We start from the raw sequence: 21,374 nt of genomic DNA on the forward strand, positions 1-21,374 counted from the left end.
GTTCCGCTCTGGGAGGCGGCGGCAGCAGGATGAGAGTGAACGGGAGCGAACTGAACAGCTCCGTCCTCCCGCGGGAGCCGCCGGCCGAGGGCGCCCCGCGCCGCCCGCCCTGGGTGACCTCTACTTTGGCCGCCATCCTCATCTTCACCATCGTGGTGGACCTGCTGGGCAACCTCCTGGTCATCCTCTCCGTTTACCGCAACAAGAAGCTGCGGAACGCGGGTAAGGGGCGGGTGGCGGGGCGCAGCGCCGTGCTCTCTGCGGCTGCCGGTAAAACTTTGCCCGGGCGCGCAACTCCAGGGCTGGGCGCTCTTCGCCTTCGTTCCCAGCCGGCGGTTAGAGGCTCTGACAGATCCCAAGGGCTTCATCTTTCCTACCGAGTTGGCGATCGAGCGCGTAAGGGTATTTTTAGCGCCCGCCACAGAATCGTGGTGCTATTTTTACCTCGCGGCAGTTCCCACCCAGCAAAAGCGAAGGCAAGTCAGACTTATTTAAGAATGAAATTTAGGCGTGGTGCTGGGGATCATGCTGTGGCATACAGTGTGTGTCTGTGGATGCTCTTCTGAGTGATTTTCTGTAACTGACCCTGAGTGAGTTACAGAAATGTCTCCAGTAATAAATACTGTGGTTGGAGCTTCAAATCAAGTAATATGGCAGGATTCAGACATGGGCTCTCCCCCCCCCCCCCCCCCCCCAGTAATTTAATTCTCTCTGTTTGCTTCCTATTTGCTATCTAGGTTTTTGAGAATGGGCAACATCTGACAGAAAACAGATTTAGGCACGTTCTTAAAAGAACCCACAACTCTAATTTTGTCAGGATAGAATCTGTGATGGTCTATTGAGTAAATCCCTCTTAGTTCATGGATTATTGTTCAGACAGGCAGGAACTTCTTCAGATTCATTCTGCTTTATCATGTCAGACCAGCTGTTGTGCACGTGTACCAAATCTGTGCAGTCAAAACTATGCATCTTTCATTGAAAAAAATATGGGAGCATGTGAAGAGAGCTGCACTGTTAATGAAAACAGAATTTTACTCCATGATGATTAAGGTGCTGCTTTTATTTTTTTCACAACTACCTGTCAGGTTCTTTACTATAACTCCACTACGTTCATTACCTAGTGGTTTAAAATTCATCTGAGGAGGAACTTGAGCCTGGGCTTTGCTCTAAACTGGCCTAATAAAGGTAGCTAATATTGGATTCTGGCGAACAGTGTTGTGCTTAACTTTTTAAGGCTGTCAGGTAATGTAAACAGATTGTATGTTTCAGTTTTAGTCATAGTAGAATGCCAACAAGCAGTACCAAAACAATGAATAGCAGATTGTAATTTCTTTCTGCCTATGGTTGGCACTGATGTAAATTCTAAAAGCTACATTCTCTTCTTGCTTTCATTGACAGAAATTTCATTCACTGGAGCTGGCAGGGTTGCACACTGCTATACTGTATATTTGAGAGGAGAATCAGACTCCAGAAATCCAAGTTAACACTTTGTCTACCCTTGTTCACTGAGAGGTTTTCAGATGGAGGGAGAAAGGGTTGAGATAGGCATATTGCTGGGGTTACTCCAGGGAAAAGGGTGATATTCTCCTCTCCCTTAGTTACGAAATGCATCCTTCAGCACTTCTGTGGGGAGTTTGCAATACAGACATGCCTGTTAATGTCTGAAATAAATGGTGGTGCCTGTCTTCTGGAAGCATAACTGAATCATTGGGCTCTATGCATGTTCATATTCTCTACTGTAGATCTTGCATAATCCCTCTTGAATCCTAACGTGCTCACTCTTACTGCATTTCTTGTTCTTGACTTTTCTATCATAGTCGCTGTTAAGAATGGCAGCAAACCGGCAACAGTCATCTCCTACAGCTAGGGGAACAGAGCATTCTTCTGAACATAAATTTTAGACTGGAACATGAACTAGATACTACTAGTTTACCCTCTGAAATTAAGGATTAGTTAAAACAAGTAGATACTTGGTACAGATGAGGAAATAGTTTATAGTCTGATTTTAAAGTCCATTTTTCTTCAAAGTAAAGGGTTTTTAGTACGTGGAGAGTCTTTTGGAAGAATGTAACTAATAAGCTTCAAAAAGATATGCAAAGTGTTTTTGACTAATCCTGCAAAAACCTATTCTGGGTATAACTTTGTGAGCACCGCTATTAAACTTGGCATTGAATCAATAAGGGGATATTTGGATGAGTAAACTTATGATTAGGCATAAGTATTTAGAATACCCTGGCCTGATATTTGTGAATATGAAGAAAGTTTCCTAAATCTTGCTTACAGTAATTCAGATTATTGAGGAAGAGATTACATTGAAAATAATCTGATTTAGACATACAACTAATTTTTAAGTTGCTAATTAAAGACAGTTACAACTTTTTAGAGCTGTAATAGGAAAGAAACTTCTGAGTTTATAACAACCTATATTAATAAGTCTTTTGCTGGCATGTTTAGTGAGGAAAAAGGACACATGATGAAAACTCCACTGGAAAAAGGTCAGGGAAGAACAGAAGATACCTCCTGAAGAAAATGTATCTCACTGAAGACTTTCTTATCTCTTTGCAAGAGAGGACTAACAGAAATAAGGAATATTTAACGCTACCAAAAAGGTGGAGTTGGTGGGGGAAAACATGTTGCATCTCTGTCCTACTTTCTATTACATAAATATTTTTGGAAGATAACTACAAATTGAACCTGTGGACTTATGATTTAAAAAGTGCATTGGGGAATAGTAGGAAGGCCTAGAAAAACCTTCTCAACAAGTGGTGCAACCTTCCTGAGAGAAGGTTAGTAAAAGACATTGATCAAAGCAAAAATCAGTATCTCGGAGTTTGTCTCAGCAAGCGAGGAGTGTCTGATACTACAGACTCCTTCATAGTCACAAGCATGACTTCAGTAGATGCTCTTCTAGACACAGAAGCTGATGATGCAACTGGTAGGATCCTCTTTTATTTAATATACTTGATTTGTAATAAGTTTTATAGTTCTGGACTGTTTGGTTTTTTTTTTATGGTGACTGTGTAATCTAACAGGTGCCTGACACCAATTCAGTCCTGATGGGAACAGCTGCAGTTTAATGCTGTCCTACACAAAGGCTGAATTTGGTTTGATTTGGTCTGTGATCCTTTAACTTTGAAACAAAGTTCAAGGGGAACATTCAAGGCATAAGGATTTTAATGCCCATAGCTTGATAGCACATCCATGCAGCTTTAACTTTAAACTGATGTGCTTTCTTTAATAATTAATTTTAAAAAAGAATGAGAATAGCTCATTTTAAGTTTAGTGTAAACCATCCTAATGCATCTTGTTTTCCATCACTAGTATTAGGAGATCAGAAATAAGGTCATTCAACAGTTCCACCCTGAAAAGAGGAAATAACTAGCTTTAGGGAAGGTGGATTAAAGAATTACTAGTACTTTTTGCAACAAGTGGAGTTTTTACTTGAAGCTATCAACATTGGTTTAGAGCATCTCAGAAAACTAAAGAGGTAATTTAAAAGTGATTTATGTAACATTACGCACAAATTCAGTGATTTCTAGTATCCTTATGCCTTTGTTGTTACCCACACCAAGAAAAACAATGCACTAAGAAGAAGGTGAGGGAGCAGTTGTAAGTCTCTGACTATGGAGATTAGTTTTACTGCTTGTTACATTAAGATGTCAGTTAACGGGTGCCTGTCACTTTGGTGATGGGGGATTTGGGTACTTGCTAATTTGCAGGACTGGACCATTCTTAAGGTCAGTGGAGAAAGCTCTCTTGAGTGCTGTTACACCTCTTGCTCTTTTTCTTCCTTTTGAAACTGTTCTCTTGGCCTGCTGGGTTGCTTTTGCCTGGGCACTTTATGTGCAGAGGTTCAAAGGTGCCCTGACTTAGCCCTCCATCAAAGCCCTGTGTTGGAAGGGAGCCTACAGCAGGCAAGAAGAGAACCCCAGAAGTCTTACCCTCATTCTGCTGTGCTGTCCTGCCTGCTACCACCTGGCATGAGCTGGGATGACACAGGGACTCGTGCCAAGCTGTAACTAGCACCTTACCACATCAGGACAGAAAGCTGCATTTATCCCTTCTCACCCATCTCTGATCTGTACTAGATGCGTATGGGGGTTTGTACTTTTTCCTGGTTTCCCATGTCCTTGGCCTAAATGTTTTCTCGGTAAAACTTGTTACTAGTGAAGAAGGCAGAAAGGAAGTCAGATGTTGCTGAGGCCCTAGAGTAGCAAGATACAGTTAACTTCACTAGGACTGCACACATGCTTAAACTTACGTATGTTAACTACGTTTCTGAATGACAATGAAAAAGAAAAAAGCAGTATTTGTATAAATCTGCCTCAGCTGCATTAGGTCTGAACAGTTCTGTAAAGACAGCTCTGTGAGTGCCTAAAAGAATAGTGAACTCAAGTAATCTCTGACCAAAATTTGCATGATCAGTAAAGTCACTTATGAAAGAACTAAGGAACACAGCTACTTATGATTATTAACCCAATATTTGTTAAATAGTACAGCCTTTGCAGAAATGGGGAATGGGACCTATCAGAATTTTATTTTGAAGGCTTTTCAAATTGGCCCTGTGTCTTGGTTTGAGCAGTGTATGAATCTATTTGAAGAGTGTTCCTCTCAGTGCATTTTCTAGAATATAAATTTTAAATATAAAAATGGAACTATCCTTTGATAATCAGTTTGGAGATCTCATCAAGTCTTATAAGAATATGACTGTTCTTGATGATGTTTTGGTTTTAGTTTAAAAATAATGTTAAATGCTCTATTAAAGATTGTTTTACTCATAAATGAAACTCCTGTTGTGAATTCAGACTAACGGAATCATTGTTTTTGTCACAGGTGATCCTTGGACTTCTTTTTCTGCCCTGAGAGACAATGGGTAGCCTGAAAATATTTGACTCAAACTTGTTGAAGATCAAGTTGTAGCACAAATTCAGGGTTCTGATGAAAACTGAGATGTTGATGGCAATGAACGTTATTTCAGACATGAATAACTTCCAGTATTAAATATGGTAAGCTGTTTGGGAGAAGGGAAAAGACCTAGTGGAGATGCTAAACTTTGCCAACTGTTGAACAGAGCTGAGCATAAAAATACAGTTTAAATAAAGCTGTTTCTCAGACTGGTTTTGATTATTTGACTGAATCGAAGGTTTACTTCACAAACCTGTTTAAATGTCACTCTACTGTCAGTGACCAAAGACAGATTATTTCAAATAATTCTCTGTTCTTACTAATATGTCTGTCAAAATCATTTTTTTCTTTCTGCAAGATTCTGCATTCTGAAGTTTTTAGAAGCACTGTTTTTCTAATTTGCTGCTGCCAGGAGACAATGATACTGATACACTATACTATTTACTGTCTCTTAGGTGATTTTTTTTTAAGGAGTTCTTTCCTCCAGATTTTTTTCATCTTTAATCTTTTCATTAGCAATTTCTGATCTGCTCAACTCTTTTCTGTTTCTTTTTACACTGTCCACTTTTCTGTCTTGTAAAACAGATACTTTACGCCTCTATCATAAGACATCATCAGCAAGTCTAGTTTAGTGACTAGAAAATGCTACCAACAATAGGATCCAGTGCTGATATGACAATGTCTGTTCTGTTTGTACAATGAAGACTTGCTTTCCTAGGGCAATAAAAATGTTGCAGTGTCAATTCAATGCTATGCATTGCAGTTTAATTTTTCAGCCTTAAGAACCTTGTCACCCTTGCCATTGGCAGTTTTTCTTCTGCTGCATCCATGAGCTGCCTCAAATTCCACATTTTCCACTCCTGAGAAACAATTACCAACCTCTTGTTTCAGGAGGACAAGTGTTACTAAGAATTCCTCAGGATAACAAATATATTTTGTTAATGTTTTAATGTTTGCTTATTTAATGAACAAATAAACTTGTATTTAACAGGTAGTTAAGTAATGCTTAGGACTGTTATACAAATGCTGCTACTAAAGAGGTTTCTTTCAATATTTAGCCCTCCTGAAGTCAAAGATGGGCAGTATTACAGTTCAGAAAGATAATCAAGGTTCCAACCTTATATGACAGAATAAAGTTCTGACTATCTTCTTAGTTTTAAGAACGGTTAAAATATACAAAAAAGCTTTATCGATACCCTTAAATTCAGATAAGCATGCTGCAAACTCCTTAATCTATTCTTTTTAAACTAGAGCAGAAACTAAGGTATAATCAGTAAGTCTATTTAAAGCGTTTGAGATAGTGACTCCTGTAGCTTCCTAATAGTTTTGTGGTAATAACTGACCAGGAAGCATACAGAGTTTTCATGTCCTATAGTTCTTTTTTTAAATGAATCTCATCATCCATAAAGGAGGAAAACTTGTACCCTTTCATTGAAGAAACACCTTGCACCAGAAGTAAAAGACTTTCAGCTCATTCTTTTAATTTCATAAATGGTCTAATACAGTACCAGATCATACAGTTAGCTGTGCTTTCTGAAGGACAGTTATTACCTTATTGATCATAAAAATGCAGCTCTTGATTATTTCAGAGTCCTATACTTGAGTTAGGGACTTGAATCAGGTTGTCTGGTTTTGGGAGGGGGTGTGGGTTGGGTTTTCATTATTGTGGAGGAGTCCTCATCTTTTCCATTGCTGGAGTTCTAAAAGTCCTTTAACACTTCACTTGGACTCTATCTTCCCTAACTCCTAAGGTCCTCTGCTCTCTAAAATGAAAAAGAGAATAGAAGCAGCTGATTTCAAACCCTGCTCTGTGTGACCAAGGACTAGAATTCTCTCTTCAAATACATACTAAGCAGCTGGAACTGTTTGTGGATGGTTTTAAGTTAGTTTGTTTACTTTTTCTGTCCATACCTTTGAACAGACTATTTAGCTACCTTTGTTGTGTAAGTTGGGCAGGATATTTAATTCTTCCATCCAGGCTTACAGAAACCTGATTCTGCATGATGTGTACATGTGACTTTACACGGGATGCTCAAGTCTAAGTTCTCTTTCTATTGTATTACCTTGACTTTTCTTTTGGGGTGCAGATGCAAGGTTAGCAAAGGTAATTGGTCTGCAGTGAGAGGTTACCAAGCAGAGAAACTCTGCCCCTGTTCTGACAGAGGTCACCTCCTCCCTGGTGCTTGGTACTGTGTGAGGTCAATCATTAATACTGCTTCTTTCAGTTGCACTGGAGTATTGGCCTAGTGTGGTTATAGTGCAACTGTCAGTACTATGTTATTTAGCCAGATGAGATGGCCAACTCTGTAGCCATTGGCCAGAGTGGTGAATGGGCAGGAGTACAGGGATCAGCCTTGAAAATTGGTATCCAGTCACACCATAGAGAAGTTTCAGCAGATACCTATATGTGTGTGTGTGTGTGTGTTCTGGGGAAGAATCATAAATGTTCTTCCCTCCCCACCTCAGTGGTAGCTGTGGATTTCATTTGATGTTCCTGTTTTCCAGATTGAGTGAGTAGTTCTCTCTCCTTAGTCTTACTTGATTTTTAAGGACACATTCATCTCCCTGTCTGTTTGGGAGAAAAGTGATTTCATTTTCATAGGTGGAAGTGTATTCTTGACCCCGTACAGTTAGAATATGGACACTTTTGTGTTAGAGGTACCTTCCTTTCAATATCTCTTTATGTGAGTTTTCCTCATTAACAGCCACTATTTGCCCTTTCAGTCAAACATCATAGTTACTCATAAAATGAACAATTACCATGACTTTTTATCTTCCTTTGGCACTCTATTTTTTCTTTCCTTAAGTAAGAGTATCCTCAGACTTATTTTGAGACTGAATATTGTTGAAAATATGTGATTTACCTATTATGAAGAATCGAAGTTTGCATGAATGTCATTGAATCAGTTACTTCAGTTGTATTTTTGTTTTGGATGAAGAATTAATGGTCTAGAAATAAAAACCCATCTGTTTTTATTAACAGTTTGTGTATTTTGCATTAATATGTTCTGTTGTAATTATAGTAATTATTTACATTAAATGTACATCTCCAGATTATCTCTGGTTGTGTAATTCTGGGGTCTGCCTTCTGTAATTTGAGAATTGTAATGCACTGTAATGCCTGCACCTAATACACAGGTTCATGTAATTGCAACTTACATAAAAAAAAAAAACAACAAACCATAGGTTGTTTGCCACATTTCCATTGTGCCATATTACATCTCAAAACCTTCCCTGAATCTCTGTAACTGAATTTGTTCTCATTTAGAACAAAGGATTGAAAGGGACCTTCTTGATCAAGTCCAATTTCCAGGTGTACTAGGTGTTCATACAAATCCTTTCAGAATCACCTTTTACCTTAAGTTAAGCTTTTTCTCCTTATTCAAACTAAAGAAGGATATTCTCCTAAATATATTTTCTGTCGATTTATATGCTTTTGCTGTTGTACCAGTGTTACTTAACATCTCTCTGTTCTTGTAATAAGAATAAAACCATCACCTCTTGGCTGTCATTTTGCTAGTCCTGAAAAGGTAGATGTCAAATGCTATTAGTTTATTTACAAAATAACCTTTCTCCTTCTGTGAGAGAGCACTAAACCAAGGAGTATGCCTCATCTCTGGAAATACCTTCCCTAAAAGCAAAATCCTTGTTTTAATGAAATCGGCAGCAAACCTCTTACCAAGGTTGGTGCCTGTTATCTTTCACTTTTTTGGCTGAAGTGCTTGCTCATGGGTAAGAAAGCTGCTGTACTGCTAATGGCCTTAAACCTGAAGTGTGATAAGCAGGGAAGTCTTTACTGTGATTTTTGGAGTAAGAACAGGATTTTTGTTGGACCACTCATATCCTTGCAATAATGCTGCTTGCAGATCAGGGTCATAAGTGCCTGATCTGCATATCCTGAGGTTGGGATGTCATGGGAAGCCACTTACGATTTCCTGTATAGTAGGTGTGCAAGCTATTAAGTCTTGAAGCATCCATTTTCAGAACACCCTGGGAATAAAGAAAACACAAGAGACCATCTACTGCTGCAATGCTGTCCTTTCTAGGATTTGGGAATTTTTTGTTTAACAAATGGATATTATGTTACTTTGATGTTATGGTACTATGGACAGTTTGTTTGTGCTAGAGTTGTCTGGTCAGATCATGTCAGTTTATCCTTGATATTATTTTTGTCTTCTTTGGCTTTCTAGAAACTTTGTAGTTCTTGAACATGTTCATTAAGCAGAATAAATTTCAGAATTGGGGCTTTGCTGCTGTACAGATTGTCTGGTGGTTCTGTTGCAAAATATGACATCATCGTATATATGTATGATGTTACTTTGGATCGGTTACTTACCGATCTGACTATCTCCGACCACTATCTTTTCAGCTCTCCTTTCGATTTTTCTTGTCTAAAGAACTGTGCTGTTGAGAACCTCTGCTGTGACTCAAACTCATCTTATTCTCCTTTCCTAATGTAACACATTTCAACGCTGTTGCTAAGGATTTTCTTAACATTGGCTATGTCTTATTTTGAGGGTACACAGTATTAAAGCATACATGAATCCTACTGGTTTTTACCATGTTGCAGAAGGTACTCATAGCAAAGGTGGTTTCATTTAGTGGTAAACATTTGTTTTATGAATTTGCAGATGCATCTAGAAACACTTCATCTAATTATTTGGGTATTTTTGCAAAAAGTACCTTTTCATTTTCCTTTTTTTTTTCCTAATGCAACATCCACTGGCACATGGTAACTCATATTTTTGTATATTTGTGAATATGCATGCTCTCCTTAGAAATAAGGAGCTCTCATAGTAGGACAACATAATCAGCATGTCTGACAGGAAGGAAGGACAGTAACGTTTCCTTATCTTTATCTAGACACAGGCTGTGGGTTTAGCTCACGGTATGAATTAGAACAGTTTCAGTGTTTCTGTAATTCATGCTTATTGAGACAGCTCCCATGTGGATTATTCTGTCTCTAAGTGTCATGTAAACACAGCTTTCACTGGCCAAGCTTATTCTAACTATTGTGTATGCAAATTCAGGACTACACAGTTAACACAATAATCTTCATCAGGCTGGGTAAACCAGCTTTTCACCTCCTCTGTATAATGGTAAGTATGGAGAAAACAGCAGAACCAAGTTTTTGACTTAGTGTGTAAAATACCTAATGTAGAGCTTAAAATGCAGTCAGATTTTCTTGTACTTTCTTGCACCAAAGTTTTTTGAACGTTGTTTTTAGCAAATAATTGGTCATTTCTTTTGCAGCTTCTCTTACAAATCTATTTACATCCTGCTCATGTTTTTTGCAGCTCTTCTCCACACTCCTTTTTCTCTTACCCATTCAGCATATCCCACTACTGAGAATCTCTGCAGTGCCTGATAAGATTGTCAACTATGAACATTTTGTTGGTTGCTGGAAACCTGCCCTGCTTTGCATAGTTTTTATGGCATAATACTTGTCTTGTTTACAGACGCTGTCCTCCAACAATATTTTGTATCTAACATACCCACTTCTATTCAATTATTCTTGGCTGTTCCTAGGAATTTGTCATGCTTAGAAATTCATCGTACATTTGTACTTTTTCTTTGGACAGTCTGTACCCACTGGGTATTATGCTGAAGATGGCATAAAGATGATTGCTTCTGTACTGAAGAATAACTTTGCACTATCTTTGGTAATTGTTTAATTGTTTGCTGCTGAAGTTTGTTGCTTTTTTTTCTCTCCCCCCCCCCCCCCCCCCGCATTTTTCCACTGAGGGTAATCTGTCACTTTTTTTTTTTTTCCTGAAAGGCTCTTGGTTTAGAGTTCTTACTGACTTGGGCCTGTCCCTTACACGACCCATTACACGTTCTGTGAAAGCTGTTTTTTTATACACTCTGTAATAATAGAATACTGAGATGCTGCACTGTTCTTAGGGGCGTTATGAACACTAGCATTTTAAAAGGAGGTTGAGTGCTGCTTTTGCAATTTTTCCTGGTAAGAATTTCTAATGCATACTTAGTGACAGCCTAGGGGAGATTATACAGTTGTACAAAGCTTGCACTTCCACCTTGTTAATACTACTTGCAGCTGTCATCATCTAAAACATGCCCTAAAGGTGTGGCTGAATCTGACAAACATGTAAATGAAGAAGTATGAATGGGAAAAAAAGAAGCAAATAAGCTAAATTGAAGCAACCTTGTTGACATAAAATTTGTAATCTGCTTGTTGTCAGTGCTTATTTTGTACTAGGGTATCCCATTCGTCACAACAGTGATGCATTGTAAGCTTTTCTAGTGGGTCTTCTCTTTTTTCAAGCTGTTCCAGTGACAGGGCTTTGCTTGAAGAGAGAACTTCATAGGCTACCACTGAAGTAGTGAATTGATTTCTAAGATCTTTTGCTTGTATTCAGATATTCATATTATTTCTTGTCCCCATATTACCAGAAAACTTTCTTAATCAGATTCAAATTTCACAGATTTCACCTGTTTCTATCTTTTGAATTGCTGCCCATTCCTTGTGATGACTGGACAGAATGTTTGCTTACTTAAAACCACAAAACTTGCTTGTCTTGCAATTAAATCTCCAAATCTTGAATTTACTTGTGTTGTTTTCTGGTCTACTCTCTTATACAGGTGTTCCAATGAAGTAAATAGAATTTCCAGTAGTAACAGTGGGTGGCAGCTCCATTATATGTTGACTTCAAGCTAAAACCCATTCTGAAGACATATTTATTAAGAATTACTTTTGTCACATGAACACATAGAAATGCTCCTAACAAGTACAAATGTAGTATGTTGTTACCATAAATTCGGTCTTAAAAGAACCCCCTAAGACTTAGTTTGAAGTTTTAGAAGGCAGGCATTATTTATTGAAGCGCTGAATGCACAGGGAATCATTTTACCTAACGTGCATGTCGACAAAAGCATACTTATTATATACAGTAAAAGAAATTAATATCCATGTGATTTTTGAGAAGTCCACACCTATTTCTAGAGGATCTAATGCATATGTCAATACATTGCACAAGTGTACAAAAATTTGGGGAAGGGTTTCTAAGGGGGTTCCATGGGGATCTGTGGTGGTCCCTAGTGATTGTTGAAGAGGTGTTTTTTAGGGTCCTTTCCGTGAACTCTTTGGTTTTTTTTTTCATATAAGGCCTTGTCTTGGCTCATTGCTCTGTCTGTAAAGTTTCTCAGCTTTCTTATCTTTGACTACCACGGGCATCTGTTGGTTTCCCTGTCCTCCCTGGGATGTACCCATCACAGTTGCAAAAATATGTCCTTGGGCGCATTCTTGTCTGAGGCCCCCTACAGCAGTTAGTACCAACTACTTTTTCTAGAAACACTAAAAGTTTGACATTTTTAGTACATTGGAATGTTACTGGAAATAAAGGACTGTCTAATGATCATCTATAAATTAAAACATTGTCTTCTGTATTCAGAAACTTTGTTAATTGTCCAGACAGATTACTTATTTTAATGACTTCGCATTGCCTTCAGAATTGTACTGGCAATCTTCTGAGAGGAGGGGCTGTGGAGAAATGGATTAAAATGAGTCTTGGAATTAGTCTCAAGATAAATGGAGCAAATGGTAGGTTAATATTGAACCTGAAACTCTTAGGTACCTGAAATTCCCATTTGCTAGCTTTGTGAATCCAGAAAAAAACCCCAAAACATTGCAAGTTTCTTCTGTCACCAGTGACTTTTACTTACACAGCTAACTATTGTTTGGGTCTAAATGGTTTTCTTTGATCCACAGTAAAGCCCTTTGAGCAGTTGACAACTATTGACACCAAAAAATAGGTGACAGAAATATGTAATGAAATAAGAAGAGTAAGGCCATTCTAAGTATGGAACAAAAAATTTCAACCATATGAGATTTTTCAAAGTCCTAGTATTAGAAAAATGTGAGCTCAGATGTGGTTAAAAGTAGTGACTCTCTTCTAAAGAATCTGTGCATTTGTATTCCCTGGAGATGATTCTGTCCAAGCCTAACTGGACACAAGGCCTTTGGCTTTGGATCTGAAGATGCCACAGATGCTAAAGGATCTTATAGATGCTCAGTTTTCAGAGCTTGTGAAGTTCTGTAACAGTCTGTAGTACTTTGTAAATGAGACTTGGACAGTGTAAAACATTAGTCCAGGACCAGAACGATATTAGAACATGTGTTGATTTAAGATACAGATGGAATAGGCAGTTATGTATAGGAATGCCATAGGCAAAGTTAATCATATATTTGAAGAAGAAAAAAGACTAGGGTGTGACCTCTGATTCCCTTCTATACAAACTGAAATAGGAATATGACTTTAAGATCAATTTTTTTTAACCAAAGTAATACACAGCATAACCATAGATGTATTTTCCAAGAAAAATAAATATCACATGGAATTGACTGCAGTCTGTTTTATTTTGACACATATTGTTTATATATTTGTTGACTTTTCTTTGAGGCATATGCAATAAGTAATTCTCAGCTGAGTCTCTTATTTTTTTTTCTCATGTCACAACTGTCTGTCTCCTGTTACACCTACTGTTGTAGTATTGTAAAAGCCCAGTTCCTAAGCCATTTTAGATTTCACTGTTTGAATCATACTGGCTTGTGTGTAGCATCCCAGTTCTGCTGTTGAATTTACTTGTTCCAATACTTAGTTATGTTCCCATGAACATTTCCCAGCTTCGTTCTGGAACAGTCTTTTGTTTTAGAGGGCAGTCAGTGATTCTTTATCTGAAATGTGTGCAAGGAATATAATCTTCCACAGCACCTCTGTGCCATATAGAAGCCTTGTACCAGACTACAACTGCAGCTTTTCTGTCATTTGGTTTGGTTTTCCATGGAGAGAACATATTGTTAATGCATTTGATTTCTTTCACTAGGTCCTCTGTGTTATCTGATCCAACTTGCTAATTTCTGTCACTGCTTTACAGTGCCTCCTCATATTATTCTCTCTGAATTTGTATCATGTCCTTAGCTATTGCATGGATGCCTGTAATGTCCCTGAATTAGTCTTAGTTCAGAGAATCATCTGGAAAAGACCTTGAAGATCATCTAGCCCATCCATTAACCTAACACTGACCGTTCCCAACTACACCATATCCCTCAGCACTATCTCAACTCGACTCCAGGGATGGGGACTCCACCACCTCCCTGGGCAGCCCATTCTAACACCTAACAACCTGTTCTGTAAATAAATGCTTCCTGATATCCAGTCTAAGCCTTCCCTGGTGCTACTGGAGGCTGTTACGTCTTGTACTGTCGCTTGTTACTTCATTAAAGAGACTCATCCCCAGGTCTTTACAGCTTCCTTTCAAAGTTGTTCTGTCAAAGTATTCCATGATTCCACAGCTGACTTTATCCCCAAAAGGATATGAAAAGAAAATGTGTAATACCATGTATCTTAGCTGATTCCTCATCTTTTTTTGTCAATATCCATTTTCCCTATCCAGAATAGTTTTGGGTTTTTTTTCCACCACCTATTTGATTATTTGATCTTAAATGTTTGTGGTTAAGTGCATAGACTTCTTAATGCTTAATAGCAATGTTAGGGTCTTCTAGATCAGTACAAATTGTAGTTGGGAGGCTGTATAAGGGCTGTGCTATTAAACTTTGTCACAATAAATTCACGCTACTTATGGTTCTTCCCTTTCTAGGTGTATTTCTGAGCCTATTGACCAAAATTCATTTTTCTGAAACTTGTGTATTTTAAAAGAGTATATGAATCATTACAAATGTACAGTGCTCAGGAATGCCCCTAGTATTTCAGATGCTGCACAATTAGATACATTTCATTGATGGATGGATTTGTTCTGAGCATGCCTAGTTTAGCATCTTTAAGCTTAGCAAAAAGGAAGTTTTTCAGCTTCAGTGGCACTATAGAACTTTTCAAGAAAAAGTACTAAAAACTGTCCTTATTGTGGACTGTTGCTTCCACTAAGGTCATCTCACCTCAGGCTTTTTGGATCCCTTCACATCTCACAAGCACAATGTCAGACTACCTTATCTGAAGGAGATCTATTATCTTTATAAAGTGAGTATCTATAATAATGCAATACATTAGCTTCGGTCCCTTTAAAAAGCATGAGAGATACGTTCTTTGAATACAGTGAAGGATACTAACTTTCTCTGAATTCTAAGCTTTATATGTGATTTATTCTGTAGTACTTTAGTACTGACGAAGAAATTTGTGAATTAATTTTTTGGGTGAGTCATCTATTCTGAATATGGCAGACTGTGATTTTGTTTTCCACATTTGTGACCCATTACTTCAAAATTTCTGTCTGAATGTAAACTCAGTTGTGCAGATTGTTGTATATATTCCATATATATAATTACATGTATTAATTTCTGACTTTGGTAGCCTCCCTACTCGTTTGTGAGTAGTCTGTCAGTCTGTCAATATGCACTTCAGTCTTGATCTTTCCATATATTTTAAAAACAGGTTTTGTGCAGCTTGTGAAATTCTGAAAAAGTGCCTTTCATGTTACAAGAATAACTTTAAAACACTTGAGGTTTTTCCAAATATACTTCCTTATAAATGCCTTTTGTTCACCAAAGTGGTTTATTCAGAGAATATGTCCAATACACCTTCAAAAAAGTTACCTTGAAATGAACTGTGTAATTGGATGTTCTTTCATGATCATGTACTGAGGCAATTTCCTCTTTAAGATTGCACAGCTGTTTTTGGATGAGATGATACAATGAAGATAAACATTAGAAGATGCTGGGGTTATTTTACTGGAATTGTTCCAAGACATACTATTTTGAGAGTTAGATGGCAAAGCTAGTGGAGTCCACAAGACTGTTGTTCACCTGATCTGGTGGATTCCACTACAGTGTAGTCTTTTCAGTAAACATTTGTTACTGGATTACAGGTATTGGATACTATCAGGTAGATGAAGTAGCTTCCCTTCAAAAAGTTTATTTCCAGAATTTCCATATAATGCCATTTAATATTCTTATCTCTGTTTACCTCTTTTGATCTAGGTACATCATGAAGATCATTGAATTAAATGTATGAGTTGGTCACTAGTGACACAAAGTTCAAAAGCTCATGTGAATTCTTAGAGCTTTCTGTCAGCCCCTTTAGCCATGGCATTTAATTGACTTTTCTGCCTCATATTGCCTAGCTTCAGTGAAAATACAGCTTTTGGAAATTTCCACTCTTTGTGTCTCAAATGACAGTTCAAATAATGTTTAATATGCCCCAGAATGTATCTTCTCTTATTTATTCCACTAGTTCCTAAAGTTCATGATGTTTCTCACAGAGTTTAGCCATAAGATCTCAATTTTACTGTGTGAAATAACTGTTGTCATCTCTTCCACCATCTTTGCATAGCTTTCCATACTGTTGAAATCAGCAACTTCACAAAAGATAGCAGACTCTGCTGAAAGCAGGAGATGGGCGAGTTGCATTTTTCTCCTTGATAATATTGCTCACATCAGTGAAGTTAACGTTGTTTTAAAGTGTATATATATGCAGTGATCAGCCCCTCAGTTTGGCCAAAACCCACTTTGCTGGGAAGGCCTACAGCACTTCTTATTTACAGGCAGCTTTGTCTGTTTTGTCCTAAGACCAGCATGTCTGATGATCATATTCAGAATACATGTGTGAATACATTTACAGTAAGAAATTCAGGTCTCTCTTAGCCTGTGAATTTTTAAACTTCTAATAAAATTGTTTATGACCTTGTAAACAAGCTGAAATACCAGTTGATGGTGACTATGTGTGTGTGGAAATTCTACTGACAGCTATAGAGTAGTCATGCTAGTAGTGCCCTGCTACTACAGTTATGGTCTTTGCCACATAAACTGCAGACATCAAAACTTTCTAGAAAGTTTCTGTTCTACTGACAATTCATAATATTGATGTGACTATCACATGTGATGTCATAATGAGTGACTTTGACTTCAAAGTATTATTATCATAGAATTATCATGCTTTTTACATTAAAATATTAGTCTAGGACTAGCAGCCAAATATTCTTTGTCATAACAGCAACAGCAATTCAGACAGACTCCTGAAAAAATCTTGTACCTGAAGAAACTAAATAGCAAAGGTGAGGTCACATAGAGTGAACCACAAATCAAGCTGCTAGCGAGATTTGTTAATACAGCTGTAAAGTGTAAACAGAGATTTTGTAAAAAGCACTGGAGTGGTCCATCTTTTGATATACACTGCTTTAAATATTGAGACTATCATGACCATAAGGGGGAAGCACAAATTTGGAAGCAGTCTCTTGTTTTCATTTCCATGAGCCTTATCTACTAAGTTGAACAAGTATTTTCTAAATGTCCTGGTTTCAACCAGGATGAAGTTAATTTTCATTGGAGTATTTCATACCATGTCATGTCATGCCCAAGTGGGGTGGGGCTCGCTCTCTGGCTCACGCTGCTCGTGGCACGCTGTCTGCTCCTCGGGCCGTGTTGCTGCTGTGGAAGGCAGTTGCCGCGCTCGGTAAAGCCACTGCTGCATTTTACCCATTTTCTTTTGAACTTGCTATTGTTACTTTTGTTCTCTTGTTATATTTAGTAAATTCTTTCTTTTTATTCAACCCATGAATCCTCTTCTTTTGTTCCTCCCCTATCTTACCGGAGGGGGAGGTGAAGGGCTGGCCACGTGGCATCTGGCTGCTGCCTGAGTTCAAATCACCACACTAAATTATAGGAAAAAGATGAAAGAGACTTATGTTTATGACAACAGAAATGAAATTAGGTAGCAATAGGAATAATATTTACCAATTTCACGCTTATCTATACTGCCTGTGTCAGGGATTGAGCTTCCATGTAGTAACCATTGCAAAAGCACCAAAAAAGAGGTCCCTATTGAAAGTATTGCAATTAAATAATTAGGATTTTTTTTTTTTCCCCATGCAATTATTTGAGATCTGATCATGGCAGTATTCTGGAATTCTCTGCTGATCATTCATTCCAGATGTGTCTCATAGCTATAACTTGTGTTACAGTTGTGTAAGAGATGTGGCAGGCTGAAAGCCTGTATAGTGTATATATGTATCATATACTATGGGAAATATAAATTCCTGTTACATGATCTCTTTTATATTGCCTAGAGCAGCACCCCTTACAGTAATAATTTCATTTTTAATTAACATTTGCATACCTTTGGCTGCAGATGTTTAGATTTTCTGCCCTCTTAGTATGTGAGAATACATCTACTGATATATTTGCCTTCAAATCTAATTTCAAATGGACTGACTATCCTGAACTGTTATTTTCACTTCAGTGTCACATTTCATCTATCGGATGAAAATCCAGAGCCATCAGTTCCTTTGGATTCAGCTATGCTGATTTTTTACATTGAATTGAGAGTTTCACAGTTGATTTTAATAGCAGTGGCGTTGCCACATTTGTGTGAAAGTGGGGTGTCTGTGCTACTGCAGTTTGGTAGTTTCCTCCTTAATCTACTTGAAGTCAAACAAACAGATCCTTAACTGATGCTAATGTTCTCAGCTCCTACAGCTGTGACAGTCAGTTGCAGCTGATGTTACACACAGCCCTGTAATTACCTTTGCCTATTTAAATTCAGTTTCAAACCATAAGAAGCTATGGTATTGTCTTATTCAATAAGACATCTGCCTACTGAAACCAAAACAGAACTTGATTGAATACTGTCAGATAGATTAAGTGGCTTCCCTTCAAGGAGTCTTTATTTCCAGCATTTCCATATAATGCAATTTGAAACTCCTTACACACTTTTCAGTGTGCTTTACATCATTGTAGAGGCTTCAGAGAGGACACTGGGATTGACCAAGCAGTCCTCTAGACATCTTTGTTTACAGCTGCAAGCTGTGTAGGGTGGATGAGAGACACCCATAGTAAGATATGCACTCGAAACTTCTAGAGGTAAAAGACATAAGCTGTGTACCAGGAATTGGAGCTTTGCAGTATGTGTTATTCATGTGCATGCTCTTCATCACCTTTGACTCTCCTTATTCCGTTATTGAAGTTCCTGACGCACCAGGACTCTGCAGTTCAGAAGAACTGAGAGGTGAAAGGCAAGTACTAACTTCTCTACCTCAGCTGTGTAGTGTAGAGAACAGCAGCACAGTTGAGCTCTACAGGAGTATTCTTGAGATAGTTTCCAGCTGTATGGTGCACACACCTCCTCTACTGTTAAGGGAATGCATAGAGTTCTGAAGATCTGTAATTATTACTGAGTCTTCCTTCCTTTTTACCTCCGTGAGATAGAGGGATTTGTGGGAACTGCTGACTGGGGAACAATCCATTCTGTCCACTTCAGGAAAACCTGGGTAGCTTAGCAAGGCTTTACAATTTGCTAAGGACCTTTTTAGGTTCCTGCTGTCTTTCAAATGTCACCTCACAGGGGACTCAGATTAAGTCTCTTTTTTCACATTACCTTTGTTGTACAAGTGAATAAGGTGGAAGGTGGTCACTGCTGGGTTTTTTTGTTGTTGTTTCTTCAGACAGTGTTCTTTTCTGTGCCGTTCTATTTCAACACAAACTTTTAAAGGATGTGAATGCCCCAGTCAATTAATGCTTATCCCTGAAGCTGTCTTACATGTAATTGCTTTGCAGATCTGAGGCTCAGCTGTGTATGTTGCTATTGGAATGCCTGGAACTAAAAGTCAATATAAAGAATTTTTGTCTTCCTTTTTTTTTGCTCATCTAAACTGAACTTAGGATTCAAATGTTTTTGAGAGCAGAAAATATTCAGGACACACAAAATGCTGCCACTGAATTTGCAACAAGTGCCAAGAATACTTCAGTTACTTCAGATAGTTTTGTCTTCATCTTATTGCAACACCTTCACTAAAGCAGAGCATGATTAATGTATTAAATATCTAGGGGGAAAAAAAATAGCTTCAGTGCCAGTTACACTTTAGAAGAAGAGACAAATGTATTTTATTTTCTATCCACATGCTCAAGGCACTTTCTGCCTGAATGACTCAACTTTTCTTCTGGTAAACAAAGTATTCAAATTGAAGTTCCTAAGACATGTTTTTAGTGATGGTAACTGGAAGTTTTCTTATGTCATTGTATCTACATGCTGAGTATATCCATGTTCCAGGCACTCAGATCCATGGATTTTTCTAAAATCAAAATCAGTTCCAACACAGTGCATTCCCCTTTGGCTCATCCTTAGCTGCCTGAATTATCACAGAAGTCATATTAATAGAGGCAGCTGCTTTTCATCAAAATAAAGTTTGTGATGCTGTTCTTTGAGTACTGACAGGCCAAAGCTGTGCACGTCAATTGCAATCCAAAGTTCAAAAGCAGCTTTCAGTGTTAATTTTTCTGGTGTTTATTTGTATTTTTTAAAAAACTAATTTCCAGGTGATTTTATTCCACAATTTTAGTATCTGTTTTACCTTATCTTTGACTGTTTTTTATATGAGAGCTCTTATTGACGTTATTAAGCAGCCAGGGTTTTTCTTGTTTCTAAAGGCAAATGGATGGTTTCTAAAAGATGGATTTGATTGTTTCCAGCAAGGAGATGACTTCACTGTTTTGTGCAAGTGATTTCTTTCAGTAATCCAGTCTTTTAAGCTAAATTGCACTTTTTGCCGATTTTTTCCTCCCAAAATTTCCAGGAGCATGACTGTCATAAGAGAACAGGAAACGGATGAGGTTACTACCTGTTGGACTGTCAAGCCAAATCTGCCTGACATGTATGCTTTGACAACGATATCGTTAACACCTGTACAAAGCAGAAAGTCTTTTTAGACTCCATATGTACTGTAGTTATCCAGAATGGTAAAATTTCTTACATCAGTATTTTCAACGGTTTGGAAACTGTATAGACACAATGATTGCTGTCAGATTTCTACCTGGCAGATTGCAGTGGCTGAAAAATGAACTATGGCATTCTAATGGCACTTAAATTCTGAGTGGAACACATAAGCATGACTTTAGAAGAAATAATTTAAGGTGCTTGGGAACTTACAACATGTATTGACATTTTTTTTCTTGTTGGAAAATTTGATCTGTTCCACTCTATCTCCCTTCAACCTCTTAAGTCTTTTTTTTTTTCCATCAGAATGAAATATTACTAGTTCTCAAAATACTAGGTATGTCAAATTCTATAGGGATGAGACCAAACACCTGTTACAGGAATTTCAAGGGGTCATCCAGTCTGCCTCTTATTCTACCTAACACAGGATGAGCTCTGACCGTGAAAAAGTATCTCCTAGGTCAATTAGTTACTGTATTTCAGAATCTGCTTGCTTATTTCTGTGCAAGTAAGGTTATGTATGGAGTAAAGACTGACTTTGCATCTATGCATACAGTAACTGCTTTCTCATTCTCTTATGGAAGTGTTTCTATTCCTGTTTCTAATGACATGTAGAATTCAAGGGAATTTAAAAGTATCATCAATCTCTGGGGGTTCTATCTTTGCCACATGTCTGCGTTGTGTGTATTGTAAAAACACATAATCGTTTTCCAATAACACATAATCGTTCTTCCAGTGAAATAATATGAGAAATATTCACTTTAACTTTATCCTTTACCCAAGACTTTATGA

General features: G+C 37.8%; 1 protein-coding gene across 1 annotated transcript in view; it reads left to right on the top strand.

The window, feature by feature from the left end:
- Window positions 1-8: 8 nt before the first annotated feature.
- MTNR1A (melatonin receptor 1A) overlaps window positions 9-21,374 on the top strand; it is a 52,760-nt gene continuing 31,394 nt past the window's right edge. Inside the window, exon 1 of the mRNA XM_026847097.1 lies at window positions 9-222. Coding sequence (XP_026702898.1) covers window positions 30-222 — 193 coding nt within the window. The 5' untranslated portion in view covers window positions 9-29. The remainder of the gene's footprint in view (window positions 223-21,374) is intronic.

Source organism: Athene cunicularia (genome assembly GCF_003259725.1).
Source record: "Athene cunicularia isolate RWA chromosome 4 unlocalized genomic scaffold, athCun1 chr4_part1, whole genome shotgun sequence".
In the NCBI taxonomy this organism is placed as follows: Eukaryota; Metazoa; Chordata; class Aves; order Strigiformes; family Strigidae; genus Athene; species Athene cunicularia.